This window comes from Glossina fuscipes, unplaced genomic scaffold, assembly GCF_014805625.2.
Source record: "Glossina fuscipes isolate IAEA_lab_2018 unplaced genomic scaffold, Yale_Gfus_2 2, whole genome shotgun sequence".
NCBI classification, from domain to species: domain Eukaryota; kingdom Metazoa; phylum Arthropoda; class Insecta; order Diptera; family Glossinidae; genus Glossina; species Glossina fuscipes.
In genome coordinates, this window is record NW_023998416.1 from 22,005,112 (window position 1) to 22,020,327 (window position 15,216).

General features: G+C 34.9%; 1 protein-coding gene across 4 annotated transcripts in view; it reads right to left on the bottom strand.

The window, feature by feature from the left end:
* LOC119633084 overlaps positions 1 to 15,216 on the bottom strand; it is a 104,523-nt gene that overhangs the window by 45,169 nt on the left and 44,138 nt on the right. Inside the window, exon 1 of one of the 4 annotated variants that reach the window (XM_038026303.1) lies at positions 6,006 to 6,071. The exons of the other annotated variants lie outside the window; for them this stretch is intronic. Coding sequence (XP_037882231.1) covers positions 6,006 to 6,042 — 37 coding nt within the window. The 5' untranslated portion in view covers positions 6,043 to 6,071. Of the gene's footprint in view, positions 1 to 6,005; positions 6,072 to 15,216 lie in introns of those variants that run through there. 4 annotated transcript variants of the gene reach the window in all.

The window sequence follows — 15,216 nt, forward strand, 5'->3', positions numbered from 1 at the left end:
CATATTTATAATTATTTGTCTTTGCAATTTGTCTTTGCTTTATCTTTGCTTTTTGTGGGAAACCCATTAGCGCGACTTATGAATGATTTTCTATGAGCTGATTTTAATCTGCTTATACCAATCACCTTAGAATGATTACAATTTTTATGCCCAGCATCGAAGTATGATGGTATATTCATTTTGTCAGAACATTTGCATCATTGAAGAAGAAGCTTCAGAGGTCCTGCAAGGCACTTGCATTTTTAATCAAATTCTGAATTTCTTCAGATAGTTTCGTCCACATTCTTCCGATCTCGGCAAATACATCGAAAATTCTTGCACGCCAGTCGACACTGAAAATGACTTTGTGAGACACATCCACAATATAACAGAATCTGAGAGCAACTCTGTTTTCAAGAATGGGGTTTCTCTCGATAGTTATAACCTACCACGGATAGAACAAGAAAAATTTACAAGGGCACTCTAGGGATGATCGTAAAAGGGGAAAACATTCCATGCCCATCCGAAACCTGAAACTTACATTTTTCAAGCGATGGGTATAGAAAATTCGGCCATAGCCGAATATAAGTTTCTTTCTTGCCATATTTACTACCGTCAGGTGCTGCCAATTATGCCAATTATTTCATTTCGCTCGTAAGATCCCAAAAGTACTAATCGCATATTTTATGAAACAGTGAGTGAATATTACTTGCGAACACACTTACTTACTTACTACAAGAGAACTTGGCTTATGTCCGAACGTTGCATTTTCAAGCAAAGCACTTAGGCAGAGTTCTATATATAAATCCTTGACATTATAGTTAGAGCTGAATATGTGTCACGTGAATATAATTTTTTTAGAAACATTATATATATATATATATATATGGGCTGACTGAATGCCTCTCTGTGTTGACATTGTTTGCTTTATGAAACACAGAACGCACTAATTTCTTTCGCAATTTTTCGTACACATAACTTTGGCATTGATGCTTGTGTGGCACAAGTTTTAGTTGCTTACAGACTGTCGTTCAGTGTGTATCAAGGTGTAAAAAAGATAGATGTCGACAAACATTATGTACGACGCTGCATGTTATTTTGTTTAAAGTTGAAAAAATGCTGCTGATGCGACTGAAATGAGTTAGGTTGACTTCGGGTGGAAATGCGGTAAATTATGAAACAGTGTTTTCGCGCAAAACTTTCTAATGCCCTATACAGCTTTGGATAAACAAGTTCAATGCTTTCTAGAGGAAACATCCCCACAAACGTAAAAAAATCTTTGCTTTTTGCAGAAGGAACGAAAATGGATTTCTCCACGTCTATCCGAGAGGAACAAAAATTGTATTACGTTCAATAAATTATTACGGGTGGTGAAAAATGGATCCTATACAGGGCTGCCACTGTACAGCAAAGCTAATCAGAAAAAGTTACTGTGAGTTTCATGGGATTTCAAAGTAGTCAGCTCTTACGAACTTCTAAAGCCTGCGGAAACTCTTTACATCTGATCGATGTCAAGCCCAAGTATCAAAACTAAGTGAGACGCTTGAGAAAGAAAGACCATTTTTGGGCAACGAAAGTCGAAAAATGATCATTTTTCACGATAACATCCGATTGAATGCAGCGAAAGTACTTCTTCAAATTGATACTGTATGTAGGCAGTCAGTGGCTCATAAAAGTTGAAGGTGTACGAAAATGGTTCGACTAGATTGAATCATGAATCGTGAACTTCAGACAAAGTCCGTTGAGAGGGCCGAAGAATTCAGTAGAATTATTAAACTTTCTAACAAATGTATTTCAAATAAATTTTATTAAAAAGTTAGAACAACTTATTTGTATATCTAATACATGCGGGGATCGAAAGGATTTAACTTTCGATTTTCTTTTATGTAAAAGTTGAAAAAAAACACAAGACAGCCCGCCATTACTACTTGTCGGGTATCGACTTTGTAAAAAACGAATGCTAGCGTAGTTAACGACACTTTCAGAACTTTTTTATAAAATTATTTGGCAAGAGGGAAGAGAGCAGTACATCGTTTATGTATTTGTATTTAAACACATAACGAAGTAATTCACTTACACGTAACTGTTAAACACTGTTTCACGATTCAATCGGGAGTGCGTGCTTAATGAAATTAACAAACACATACTATGAATACATACATGTTTACGTACAAACTTTTTTACATACATATATACATATATATATATAAAAGTTTGATATCCGCATTTGGGTTTCAGTTGTCGGTACCTAATAGTATGAACAGAACTGTATTTGCATAGACTTAGGTACACCTTCGTCAACCTTCTACGAATTGAACTTAGTTTGTTAATTAAATAATTAAGAAAAGCCATTAACGTTTAACACAACTGCATATTTTATGAGGGCAATTATTAGCACAATAAACAAATTCAAAGCAATTGTCTTCAAATAAACTTCGCGTCTTAATAATAGCCACGAACAATAAAGACACAAGCGAGTGTCAATAGTCTTGCAGAGTTCTTTGCATTGTGCGATGAAACAGACCACAGTATGATGAATTGGCGCAATTCATTCCGTAAGACTAGTCGGCGATAATCTGCATACCATTATGAATATACAATAAGTATTGAGTTATTTACATCAGATATGCTAGAAGTTAATCTTTTACTTTCCTTAAGTGGAAAAATTCAGTTTGGCTTAAAAATATATGAAATTAATGTGCGAACACTTTATAATTTATAATGGCAGTCGATAAGAGTGACCGAAAAAGGTCTGTTTACCTTGGGTAGAGCCGTCCTTTAAACTGTTATCGTTTTCATACCCCACACCATTTGCGGTAAAGGGTATATTAAGTTTGTGTAGAAGTTCGTAACATCGTGAAGAGCTTGAAATAGACCAACATATTATTATACAGATAAAATCGGAAAATGATTGTGAATCGATTTACGCTTGGCTGTTCGTCTGACGTCGGTCCACGCATCTGTGACATATATTGATGTCATTTGCTACATTGACATGTTTTGACCCAAGGACGCACGCTATTGAAAAATTTTCGGATCGATCCACTTTTTCGACTACTCCGCACAAACCGTTTCATTTTGGAAACTCTTTATACTGAAAAAATTTGAAATTTTTAAAATTTTTCGACAAATCTCGCCGACATCGATATCCTCGCACATACTCTGCTCATATGAAATCTATATTTTTATGTAGCAAAGAAGGTCTAATTTTCAATATTTCATAATGAAAATTATTTGCATGAAAATAATGTATAAAAACCAGTGAATAAGTGCACTGCCCGGAACTGTCGGGCTTGCCTGACTGTAATGTTCTTACTTTGTTTATTGCTACATTGCTTTTTACTCGTGAAAATATAAAAAGTGATCTGAAATTACAAAAGATGCAGGAAGAGAGAAGTTATCAAAATTAAGAAAAGATATTCAATGAATAAAACCCGTGAAGAAAATGCATTTCTCTCTCGGTAACCTTAGATTATCTGAGACATAGTGAACATCACATCTGTTTTAAGGTCGTCAAATTACATGCAATGTGGTTGAAATTGAAAAAGCTCTGTCAAAAAATGTTTCAATTCAAAGGAAATTAATGGGGTTCAGCGTCAGTTTTCAATATTGAAGAAGGAGGGGGAGCCAAAACAATACAAAAATATAGCGATTGAAAATAGTGTTCTAGGAAATTGGTCGCAACATCGTCGCCACAGGTTACGGGTATTATTTGTACAAATCACAAAAAAAAGGAGTTCGAATCTTTCGACGTTAAACTATAGATCTTCGCTAGAAGTAGTTCAGCCTTCAAATGCTACAAAGTAGATAGTATTGTATAAGTCCAGTAGTCGACCCAAGCTCGTCTTATCGCACAACAAACACATCACTCAATAAGTGTGAACATTGTTCGCAGACCACGATAATTTTATCGTGAACGCAGAACATTCAGTTCCATTCATCATCCATTCATCAGCAAGTCATCAAGTATTTTCGATTTGTGCACAGAAGACCGAAAAAGAACGATAGTAGTCTGCAGGGCATACTCAACTACTAACGGAAACTGTTCGGGCCTAACTTTCTTGAACATATCGCATAATTCTGCTTGACCTCGTACGATTGATGATTTTTAGCATTTTAGACGATCGGATGGGAATGCTGGGTCCCAAACTTCAATTTTACAGTTTCTCTACATTGTTCTCTATAATGTTGTTACGGAAATCCCAAATCCAGTTTATTCCAAGTAATTGATTTTCCCAGAAAATACATTTCCAAAAGAGGGAAAGACCAAGTGCGAAGTCGTGGCGCTTCATGCAGCTGCTATATGTATTATGTTCTCCAAAATAATCTCCGTTTGTTATTTCTATTCGTTTTAAAACACCTCCAAAATATGGTTTTCGAACTCATCAACGGCTTCTTCTAGCAATGCAAATGGGTTTTGGCGGAAAAAAAAGGTAGGGGAGAATGTGTAAATATGTGGTTTTTAGAAGAGGTGCTTCGGAGCTCGCATTGTTATTTCACCAAAGACTTTTGGCAAATAAATTCCATTCAGAACTGATCTGATATACATATAAGAGCAATATCTCCGGAAGAACAGGCGATTATTTCTTTGAAAGTGCTTTGAGCTTGAATTAGTTTTGTTGAACAACACAAATTGTATTCAATTGAGTACAAGTTTCAAGGAAGGTTATGGTTAAAACTGTTCAATCTTCGAGTGAAATTTTCTTGCTAACACTAAAAACATAACTAGTGCCCTATGTGTGTCTTGAATATTTTTTTTTTGCGGAATATTCAAAGCACACACTCTCGCCGACTTCTTGCGTTAACTTGAATTATAAGGAGTAAATATTAGATGATTTCTACGAAATATTAAGCATTCAGGAGGTGAAAAAGTACTTGTTCATTTCACTCATGGAATTCGTATTCATATGTTGTAAGGATATTTACAATTATTAAAAGGTTCCATTCAATACTGTGCGCAGTATTACTTTTTGGACCATCTAAACTTCCACGTAAGGGAAAATTTATGTATAGTTCGAATTTTACGACCCCAATGTTAAAATAAATACAAATAAATGTTGACATATTTTCCTTAAAAATTTTTAGACAATAAATTCAAGACTTTATGCCGCGTCTAAATAATTCGATTTTAAAATTCTTCAGCCCTTTCTTTTCTCTGCTTTGGCTTTTTTTTTATTTTATAATACCTTTCATATAAGAAAATTTACAATAGAATGGAAACAATTCCAAGCAACGGACAATAACGATGAAAAAACAATAAGGAAAATATGGTATATGTACTTGCATAAAGCATAGATCATAACATATGTATGTGATAGAGCACAACAAATATATTAATTTTTGTATTTAGATCTCCATGCAAAGCGGTATGCGCTACTTGAGTATGTCATATACTCAAAGACACATATCAAATAAATACTATGCAAATGCCAGAGCATACATATTTACTTACATATGTTTGTAGACATGCTTTGTTTTTCTACGTCTGTGTGTACTTTTATAAATGGCTGTATAAGTATTTATGGAGTTATGCATTTTCGTTGAGCTGTTGGTTTTATGCACATTTTATGGTAAAAGCAGACAACACCGAAAACTTTAACACAAACATGGCGTTTGTTAAATATAAATAGAGGAAGAGAGAAGTAATGTTATGGAGAAAGAGAGAGCGGAACGAAGGAGAGAGGAAAGAAACAGGATTGAGCGACCGACCAATCGACCACTAGTGCACCATTTATTTAGTGTACATTGTGAATTTATAACATTCACATGCAAATTGCGCCAAACGACCTTATTATGCAAATTGCTAACAGCAAATGGAGAACAAAATTGATTTTCCCGCATATAGACTTACGTTACTCTTGCTTTTTTACCCTTTTTCCCTCGCATACTTCCGGTCCACACATATATATATATAAACATATATATATATATATATATATATATTTATAAACACACCGATATGACCATGTATAAGTAGTTCAATACACATACTCCTTTCCTTTCCTCTTCTTTTTTTTCCCACTCACCATGTTTCTCGCTATACTGTTCTATAAAAACAAACATTTTAGCATAATATTTTTTTCATTTTCCAAACGCGCGCTCAACAGTTCGTAGGCTATAGAATAACAATAACAGAGCGCTTGCTTTTCACAGCTTAGCCTGTCTTATTCGCGGTGTGCCTTCACCAACATCGTTATCATCCAAGAAACGCTTCAAATAAAAACAAGTAAGAAAACTGTACTCGGTCAGAACCGAATCTTTCATACCCATAACCGCTATGCTAAATAAGACTAAAAAGAAAGAAAAAAAGAGAAAAGAAAAATAGAAAAGGAATGTATATATATATATATATATATATATATATGATAAAAGTGGAAACTTTTATGTTGTATGTGATGTACGTGATGAGTAACAGGCAAAAACACGGAAAGCAAAGGTATTCAGAGGTTTAGCTGCATTAACTTAGCGGCGTTGTAGGCGTCTTTGAAAATGTTGAGTCATTTTCATATTATTTTCCAACTGTGTGGGCGACATCTACATTTTTGCGAACGGGAGATTATGTACCGCAAGTACCAAACATTTGTACAGACGGTCAGGTGAACGGATGGATTTGCGTAGGTGCGTTCCGAATTTGAAGCTGACGAGGAATTTATATACTTTATTGGGTTTTTATGGGGTTTTGTTTCTGTACGGTTTTAAAGAAATTTTGGTCAGGAGAATGCTTACAACAGACGTTACAAAGACGGCCAGACGGACGGCCAGATATGCTTAAATCAATTTAGAATTTGATACTGATCAGGAATATTTACACTTTGTGAGATTTCCAAAGGTTTCGTTTGGGCGCTGCAAACGTTTTGACAAAATGAATATACGCGTCATGCTTCGGTGATGGATATAAAAAGACGGGGAAAAACTTAAACTGAGCTAGGGTCGAATCTATTAACACACAGTACCTGTTTGCTCACAATATTTCGTTAGACGAACTACTAACTTTATCCTTGGTGTATATATGTAGGTTTAAACGTGTCGCATAAGAAACGCGATCAAATAACCCATCGTATTGAACGAACCTTCTGTCCGGCTTAGCAGATCGCCAGACTAAGAATACAAAGTTTATTAAATTTAAGAACCGACTTAAATACTTTACAAAAAGAAGTGTTACAAAGTTTTCGATAATTTTAAAAGGGTCTATGATGGGCAAAAGTTACCAATTTTCCTCAACGACGTGATATGATTGATAAAAAATAAAAATTCATCATCAAATTCGATGATTTAGACAGCAAGCCTAATACTAATTCTAACATCCATACAAACAGTTAGATAAGCAGAGACTTACGAGATGATAACCGAATTCAGTAATAACTACGACTGTGCCTTAATGTGGACGTCTGTGTATGTTACCAAACATTTTGAAAATCTAATACACCCTTTACGTTGGATACAATTAAGCATTGACGGCACGTTGCGGTTTTGTTGATGACGGTGTCTGTGATATTTTCTCGTTTTTCGTGCCCCTCTTACTTCCCGCATAAATATATGGAATATATTGAGCTGCCAGTATTGTGTAAGCAATTGTCGCATGAATAATTCTGCCACAATAAATTCCTGCTGTGTTTTTTCTTTACGTTTTTCTTTTCTTTTTTTTTTTTTTTTTTTTTTTTTTTTTGTTTTTTTGTTCAGCCTTTTTTCGTTCGTTTATTAATTCATTTTACAAGGGTATAGAAATACTTTGAAAAGTATTGTATCGGGACCTTCAACAACAACAATTTTTATTCTTAGTCTGCCTGTACATACATACACATTCACGTATGCATTTGTATGGATATTTGGACAATAGTTGGTTGGTGTGTGTTTTACACTTGTGCAAATATTGTTAAAAATTTCTGCATTTACACATTCGCTCGAAAATTTCGTATACAATCACTGTCTGATTGTGTATTTCTGTTAGAAAAATATACGGTTATTAAAATTTTGATGGAAGAGTAGCTGCCGTTCAGTTGCCATTAAATTATAATTTGTACTTTGGTCAGTACCTGCATACAGTAACGAGAACCTCGCATACCTATGCACGTTTGGCACATAACAACTAAAACGGTGTCCCCGTTAAGAATGTAATCCGGATATAAAATAATAAGCGTTTTGCGAAGATTAAAAAGTCTCTCTCAAAACAAGTAAAACAGGTACAGCGGACCAGGGCTCACAATTAAATACTTTTGACTTTAGGTAGACCTTATCAATTTTACTCTTCAATACAGTCCGCCCGGACTTTACTTTTGATTATCGATGTATGTACAATAATTTATCATCCCCTTATCATCTGTCCTCGGTTTACCATTGCCGGGTATGCTACAGTATAAGCCGGCTTGTGCTCTCTACTGCGTCATACGTTCGACTCAAACAACATAAGTACAGATAGCGGAATAAGATCTGCGTACTGAGTCAGGAATGACTAACGTTGTTAATGTTCAATCGGAATGATTAGGGCTCCTAGCACCAGTGCGGTTTCACTCTGCGAAATTTTTTATGTTTGTTTCTTTAATTTACTGCCCCAACTGAAGATAGTTATATATGTGAAGCCAAATTCACTTTTAGCTTTATATCGGTTCATAATAAATAAAGTGCTGCATAGAAACAAGTAAAAATGCACTAGTGGATCATCATAAAGCATTAAACACGCTCCACCAGCTCAGTTAACAATATTTTCATGCAAAGTGCTGTAGGGGAAAGGTTAAAAAAATGATTCCACCCAACTCATTTCTTACAGCGCTCGTGCCAAAATACGTCGGCGTACCAAATATCATTAAAATATCTTAAATATTTAGACCTATAAGTTGAAAACCAGAATATAAGACAAACAGAGTGGCAGATATGCTTAAATAAAAAAGCGAGTATTAATCGAGCGGTAGAACAGCAGTTGGGTCTACCTCAAATCCTTCTGAGTGCTGCGTACAAGCATAAGTACACGATTTGTGTTACATACAAGAGAGGTTATAAACTACGTATAAACTACGAGGAATTCGAAAAACGTATAGATGAGCTATGTACCGACGCAAGGGGGAAAACACCGGTAATTTTCGCCGGTGATTTTAATGCCTGGGCGACTGATTGGGGCAGCAAGTGGACGAATGCTAAAGGCAGAATAATGCTTGAATCCCTAGCCTCACTGGATTTGACAATCCTAAACGAAGGTAACGAAAACACTTTCAACAGAGATGGCCGTGGGTCCGCGATCGATATTACCATGGCCAGCAGTGCATTGGCCTTGCGTATAAGATGGGGTTTTAGCAACATTTATGCACACAGTGACCACGCAGCAATAATCTGGGAAATACAGCAGAGCAGGGTAAAATAGAGCAGGACCCATTTTGTAGTTTTTGTAAGTGCATCGAAGACGCTGAACATGTTTTCTTTGTCTGTCCGAAATACCATAACGAACGACAGAGACTACAGACGGAAATTGGAGTGTCACCTCTCCCCGACAATCTTGTGACAAATATGTTGCACGACCTGAAAATATCGAAGGCGGTAGGAATGTTCGCCGCAAACATTTTGCGAAAACAAAGACAAGAAGAGCGTCGACGTAGGCTTTTAAGTAGTGCCTAAACGGCTACCCTCCCTGTGAAGGTATACCTAAACGGTAGTGCCACAGGGTAGGGAATAGGAGAGGTGGTTTTTAGCGGGTTAAAGTCTCGCACTGCCCTAATGGGCGCCTTTTGATGGTTTTCCACCTCACAAAAAAAAAAAAAAAAAAAAAAAAAAAAAAAAAAAAAAAAAAAACAACGCAGGTTATAACATAAATATGAATATCATTCGATTGAGAAGCTACTAAGTTAATCAGTTTTTATTTCCATTCGCTTCTATGGATAAACTAAATGGAAAGAACTCGAAAAGTTCGCAGAGCGATACTAATTGTGTAGTAACTGTCTGTAGATAATAATAAAAATTTGCAGTGGAAAAGGATGGAATTCTCCGTCTTCAAAATCCGTAACGTTTACGTGAGAATGTAGAGTTGAACGTGATCTTGGGGTTTTCAAAACGCGATAAGCTCTCCTACAAAACAAGGGCAGATGTATATCTAATAAGCTTATGGATCACAAGAAAAAGTTTCATAAAAATGGGTTTTCATAAAAAATTAAAATCTAAGTCAATTATGTCAATCGTATTTTTCTAATCAGCCACTTTTGGATCCAAAATTAGAATTAACGTAAATCACTCATAAATTGTATTGTTAAGACAAAAACGAGTATTGAACTCCATTAACGTTTTCTCGTCATTTACATTAAATAAACATCTATCGGACGTTATCTGAAGCTTCAGCGCAAAAATAATTTCAATCAAATCGGGCCCACTAACACATATACGATCAAATCAGGACTTATTTAGTTGGTGTGCATTTTTCATTCTGTGCAAGAACTTTGGAATCCCATAAGGCATATCAGCTTGATTTAAACCCGATCTCTTTGTTCAAACTTTTACAGATGTGAAAATATAACTTAAAAGCTTAAAATGTGACAAAGACTTTTCTGCGTTCTACACACATCATTATCCTGATAATTGGCTGGCGGCGTTAAAGACTTTTTAATTATGCGGCTATAATTTTTGAAATTTGAATATTGAAAAAGAACATGATATGTTGACTAGAATGACATGTGTGGTACAGTGTTGTACATTTTGCAAAAAAAAAAAAGCATGACAATCTGAAAGTAATGGTAAACCGCTTATTATTATACTTGTTGCTTATTGCTTTTTACACCCATCAGCGAGGGAACGGGATGAGAAAGATGCATTATGTTAAATCGTTTAGCGTTTGTAACAGCCAGAAAAAGGCTTGAGAGACCCTATAAAGTATGCATACGAATCAATGTAGACATGCCCGTCTGTCGGTCTGTTTATTTTTCTGCCTATCTGTGCAATTAGTATTTGTGATAAACATTTCCCAAACATTAAATTATAAAAAAATTGAAAGCTCTTGGACGAGGGTGGGTGCATAAATTGCGCTAGATCAGTTAAAACCCCCGCAGTGCTCACAACATAAGCCGACACCTCCTCCAAATGATAAAAACTTACTCCTAGACTCTTTGAAAATGGGAACGATCAGCCACGCCCACGTAGCATGATGGAGTGCGGAAATAGTTTTGTTTTTCTTATACCGATATCGGTCTAAGCTTATCTGTCCCCGCTCGTCCGTCTGTCCATGTTATATCCCTTTGTTTAACATGCAGGCCGCAATATTTAAGTTTCTTTGATAAAATTTGGTAAAGCAACGCATTTTGGCCCAAGAACGAACACTATTGATAATACTGCCGATCGTACTGTTTTTTCGACCACGCTCAATGTAACACCTTATTTTGTAAAGTCCTTATATGGAAAAAATTTTCCACTAAACTCATTTTGTGATAGAACTTTGATTTTTCGGGATTAGCATGAAAAATGTGACACGGCTGGGGCAATGTTTTGTATCCCCATATACAAGAGTCATTATCATGAACAGAAAGCCCTTCAATGGCGAGAGAGTACAGTTTCCAGTTTTCTATGATGGAAACAGGAAAATAATACAACTTTTAAGAAGTATGTTAAGATTGCGTCATGTGATGTTTTGGCTATCCTCCAATATGAGGGCTTTTGACAAAAAGTTCGTGTGCACATTATTATGGGTAATTTTTGTGGCAGTTGTGTGAATAAGAGTGCAATAACGGGAGTGGTGTAGGTTCTCTAATAGTCCGCCTTGCTCGATTATAATGTTCTTATTTGTTTAATTATTGCTTTTATTTTTTCATTAAATTTTGTTGTTTTTTTCTTTCATATGCAATATTTTGAAATTAACAATATTAAGATAATGTAAATAAATTTCAACAAATTGTTTATGGCAAGTAGAAGGCAATTATCAATTACACATTGAAATGCGTAAATCATAATATCCTGTCAATTAGTAATCCCTTAAGGCAATTTTTATATTGTCTGAAATTTTAATTTTCATGTTAAATATCTCACTATCGCATGTGTTATTGTAAGTTGAAGACATTCTAAAAAAGAAAAACCTTAAAAACATCTGGTTCCGAATAATTGCATATAAGAAGTTTGTATACTCACACACACGTGTGTATGCGCCCATCAAAATTGTATAAATTTCTCAAAATTCATATTCAAATGCAACATATACACACAATACCTACTTTTATATATATTTGTTATATATATATAAAAGTATTTCTCCCGTTACACACTTCATGAATGTAAGTTTTAATAGCCTCTTTAAATATGACATTTATAAGCTTTACATGTTGTCAACTTTGAAGTTATAAATTGTATTTATGTGAAATTATTTATATGTACATTGGGTGTGTTCAGTAATTCAGTTGTTTGTCAGGTTATGTTGCTTGTATTTTTTTTTTTTTTTTTCTCTTCTTTTTTTCTTATTACAATTGATGTTCTTGTTGTTGTTGTTGTACAAAAAAGAAACTATCAGGTATATTAAAGTATAATAGTAGAAAGTTTGTATGAGACTTGTCATTTAAGTTATGATGTGTAGCTTTTGTATGTATGTTCGTTTTAGAATTTCGTCTCTTCCTTCTCACAAACGTGCATTATAATAGTGCAAATGTTTAGTGCCCTAGTACACTTTAGTTTAGTTTAACCTAGTTGTGTGCAATAATGGCACAAACATTAGCTCAAATATATACGCACACGAACTTAGGTAAATTATGCTATCTACATTAGTTAGGCGTGCACAAGCACAAAGATATATAGATGAAATTTTACTCCTGCTCATTGTCTTATATGCCTTCGTGTTATATCTATCCCCAGAGAATCGGATTACACTAACTTTGTTATACTGTTTGTAACGCAACAGGAAAAGATACGCAACGAAGATGTATCATAGTGTATGTATATAGTGTATATATATATAGTGTATATATATATATATATATATATATATATAGATTTAATTAGTTGAGCGAAGGTTCCGAGATGGATATAAGTTTGAATGTTGGTCACTTTAGTCATGACTGCGCACTGAATGAATGCTCAGAATTTTAAAAGAGGAAGCATAACACAAAGACGGAGATGCAGTTTCAAAATTAGGTGAACATGCGGCCGAGAGTATGCAAAATCACTTGACAAGACCTTTAACAAGATGGAGAAATTTCCAGCGCATTTAATTTGCACTTTTCCAAGTCGACTTTCTCTCAACGTATTATTTATGCTTACCTTAAAAATGCAATTACCCGATACTGGCCTTTAACTTATTCCTAATTTGGGAATAGTGTGCGTCCGAAATTCGCTTTAAAGCGTATTTAACCCTCTTACGTGTCATTCTTCTTTCTTGTTTTTGTTTCTCGGTGTATATTTTACAATAGTAAATTCAATTAGAAGTGAAAAAAGAGTAAAAGAGTACTAAAAGGAATATAATAGAATAGAATGTACGTGTTTGCTAGACTGGTGTACGTACTCTCCTAGTACTCTTGTTAATGTCTCTTGTCCTCATCCGTTGGACATAATTTGTTATGTCAGTGCTGTATGTCATAAATATATGAATATATGTTTATAATCCTAGCAAAAATTGCAATTGTTGAGTTGTTTCATACAGTTTACTGTCATCATATCAAATATAAAGCAGACTTAACACAAAAATTCTATTTTTAAGCAAAAATAACATTGAATAAAAATTATATTCTATTAAAAGATAACAAGGAACGTAAAGGGGAAAAACGAATGAATAAATGATGAGAGAGAGATAAGAGAAAACACCGACTAAGTCTTCACTTGAACAAAATGTCACAAAATGATAAGCAGGCAATAGAAGAATTAATAACACTTTTCTCGAGTATGTTGATTCGATCATTACACGTACTATTCTCTTTAGCATTACTTTCAATAGAAGTCAGTTCTTCAGAAGAAGAAGTAACTTAAGCTACACTCCCAGATGGTTCCCTATATGTTATTCCTTTTCCATTTAATATATTTTTGTACGCGGCCCCCTTTAACTCGACTGTCCATTGGCCATAACTCCGACCGTAATCATATGAACAGTGCTGGATATCAAAGAAAAATCCCTATTCATTTTACATAAAGAACCGCTGATATATTTAAAGGGAAGAATTTTTATCGAAACGTAACGCTGTCGAGACATTTTCAAACGAAACACTAACAACCAATGAAAATATGGGAAAACATGTGCGATCTTAGTCAACGAAACGGCAATCCTTAGGACTACGAGTTTTCACTTTTGTGGCAGCCGTGCCCTCCAGATGAATTCTCACAACAATAAAGCATTGCCAAAACTAAACCTCATATTTCAATATAAGTAAAAGCATTTTAGATAGCATTTAGATTTCGTCAATGTTGGAATGTATGCAGCTTTGTTTTTGTTCGGATGATGTTACGGCTTACATATGTTATATAGATACCTTTTACTACGTCTTTTATCTTTTAATATTCTTGCAATCTGAATTGATTAGATCCTGCACCACTACTAAGTTTGTAAGGATGTGTGTAACAACCAGAAGAGCTTAAGACATACTTACCTTTATTACAGAAACTAATGACAATCATCTCTCTGGTCGATGTAAGATCGTCTACTTGGCTGTCCTGACCTGATCTTGTATTTGTGAACGCACCCTATGGTTGGACCATTTCTTCGACTACTACCAATGTAATGCTTTACTTTCAGAATTTCGCGGCAAAAATCGCTGATGTGAAAATTATTGTTCCTGGGAAATTTTTTGAGCGTCTGCCGTAAAACCATCGAGAACCCATTTTTGATATTTTATGACGAAAAGTGGTTGATATAACACTTACATGCATCAAATCACGTAGGCAAGTAAGTGAATTCTTCACATACAAGGATTCTCACGTAAAGTAAGCCGTCAATTCGTCCATAGCAGTAATTCAACATTAATAATAACTGGACCACGTCTGAATCACATGGATCTAGTTTTTTGGATACCACTCCGTGTAAAGATTATCATAAAACCCTTTTGCAAATAGTTTTAATTTTTAAAATCCTATGATGACACTTACCTCGTAGTAGTAATTTAGCAAAAAATGGACCATAGACACTTTAGATGCAATAGGGCTATTGTTTAGATCCCATCGCAATTGTATTTCCCATGAGAGTAAACGAAAAAAGCGTTATTTTATGACGAAAACTACTGAAAACTTTGACAAGTAAATTAATTTGGCTTAATTTGGACCACGTTCTGAGCATTCCCCAATATGAGGAGTTTCACGGAAGGA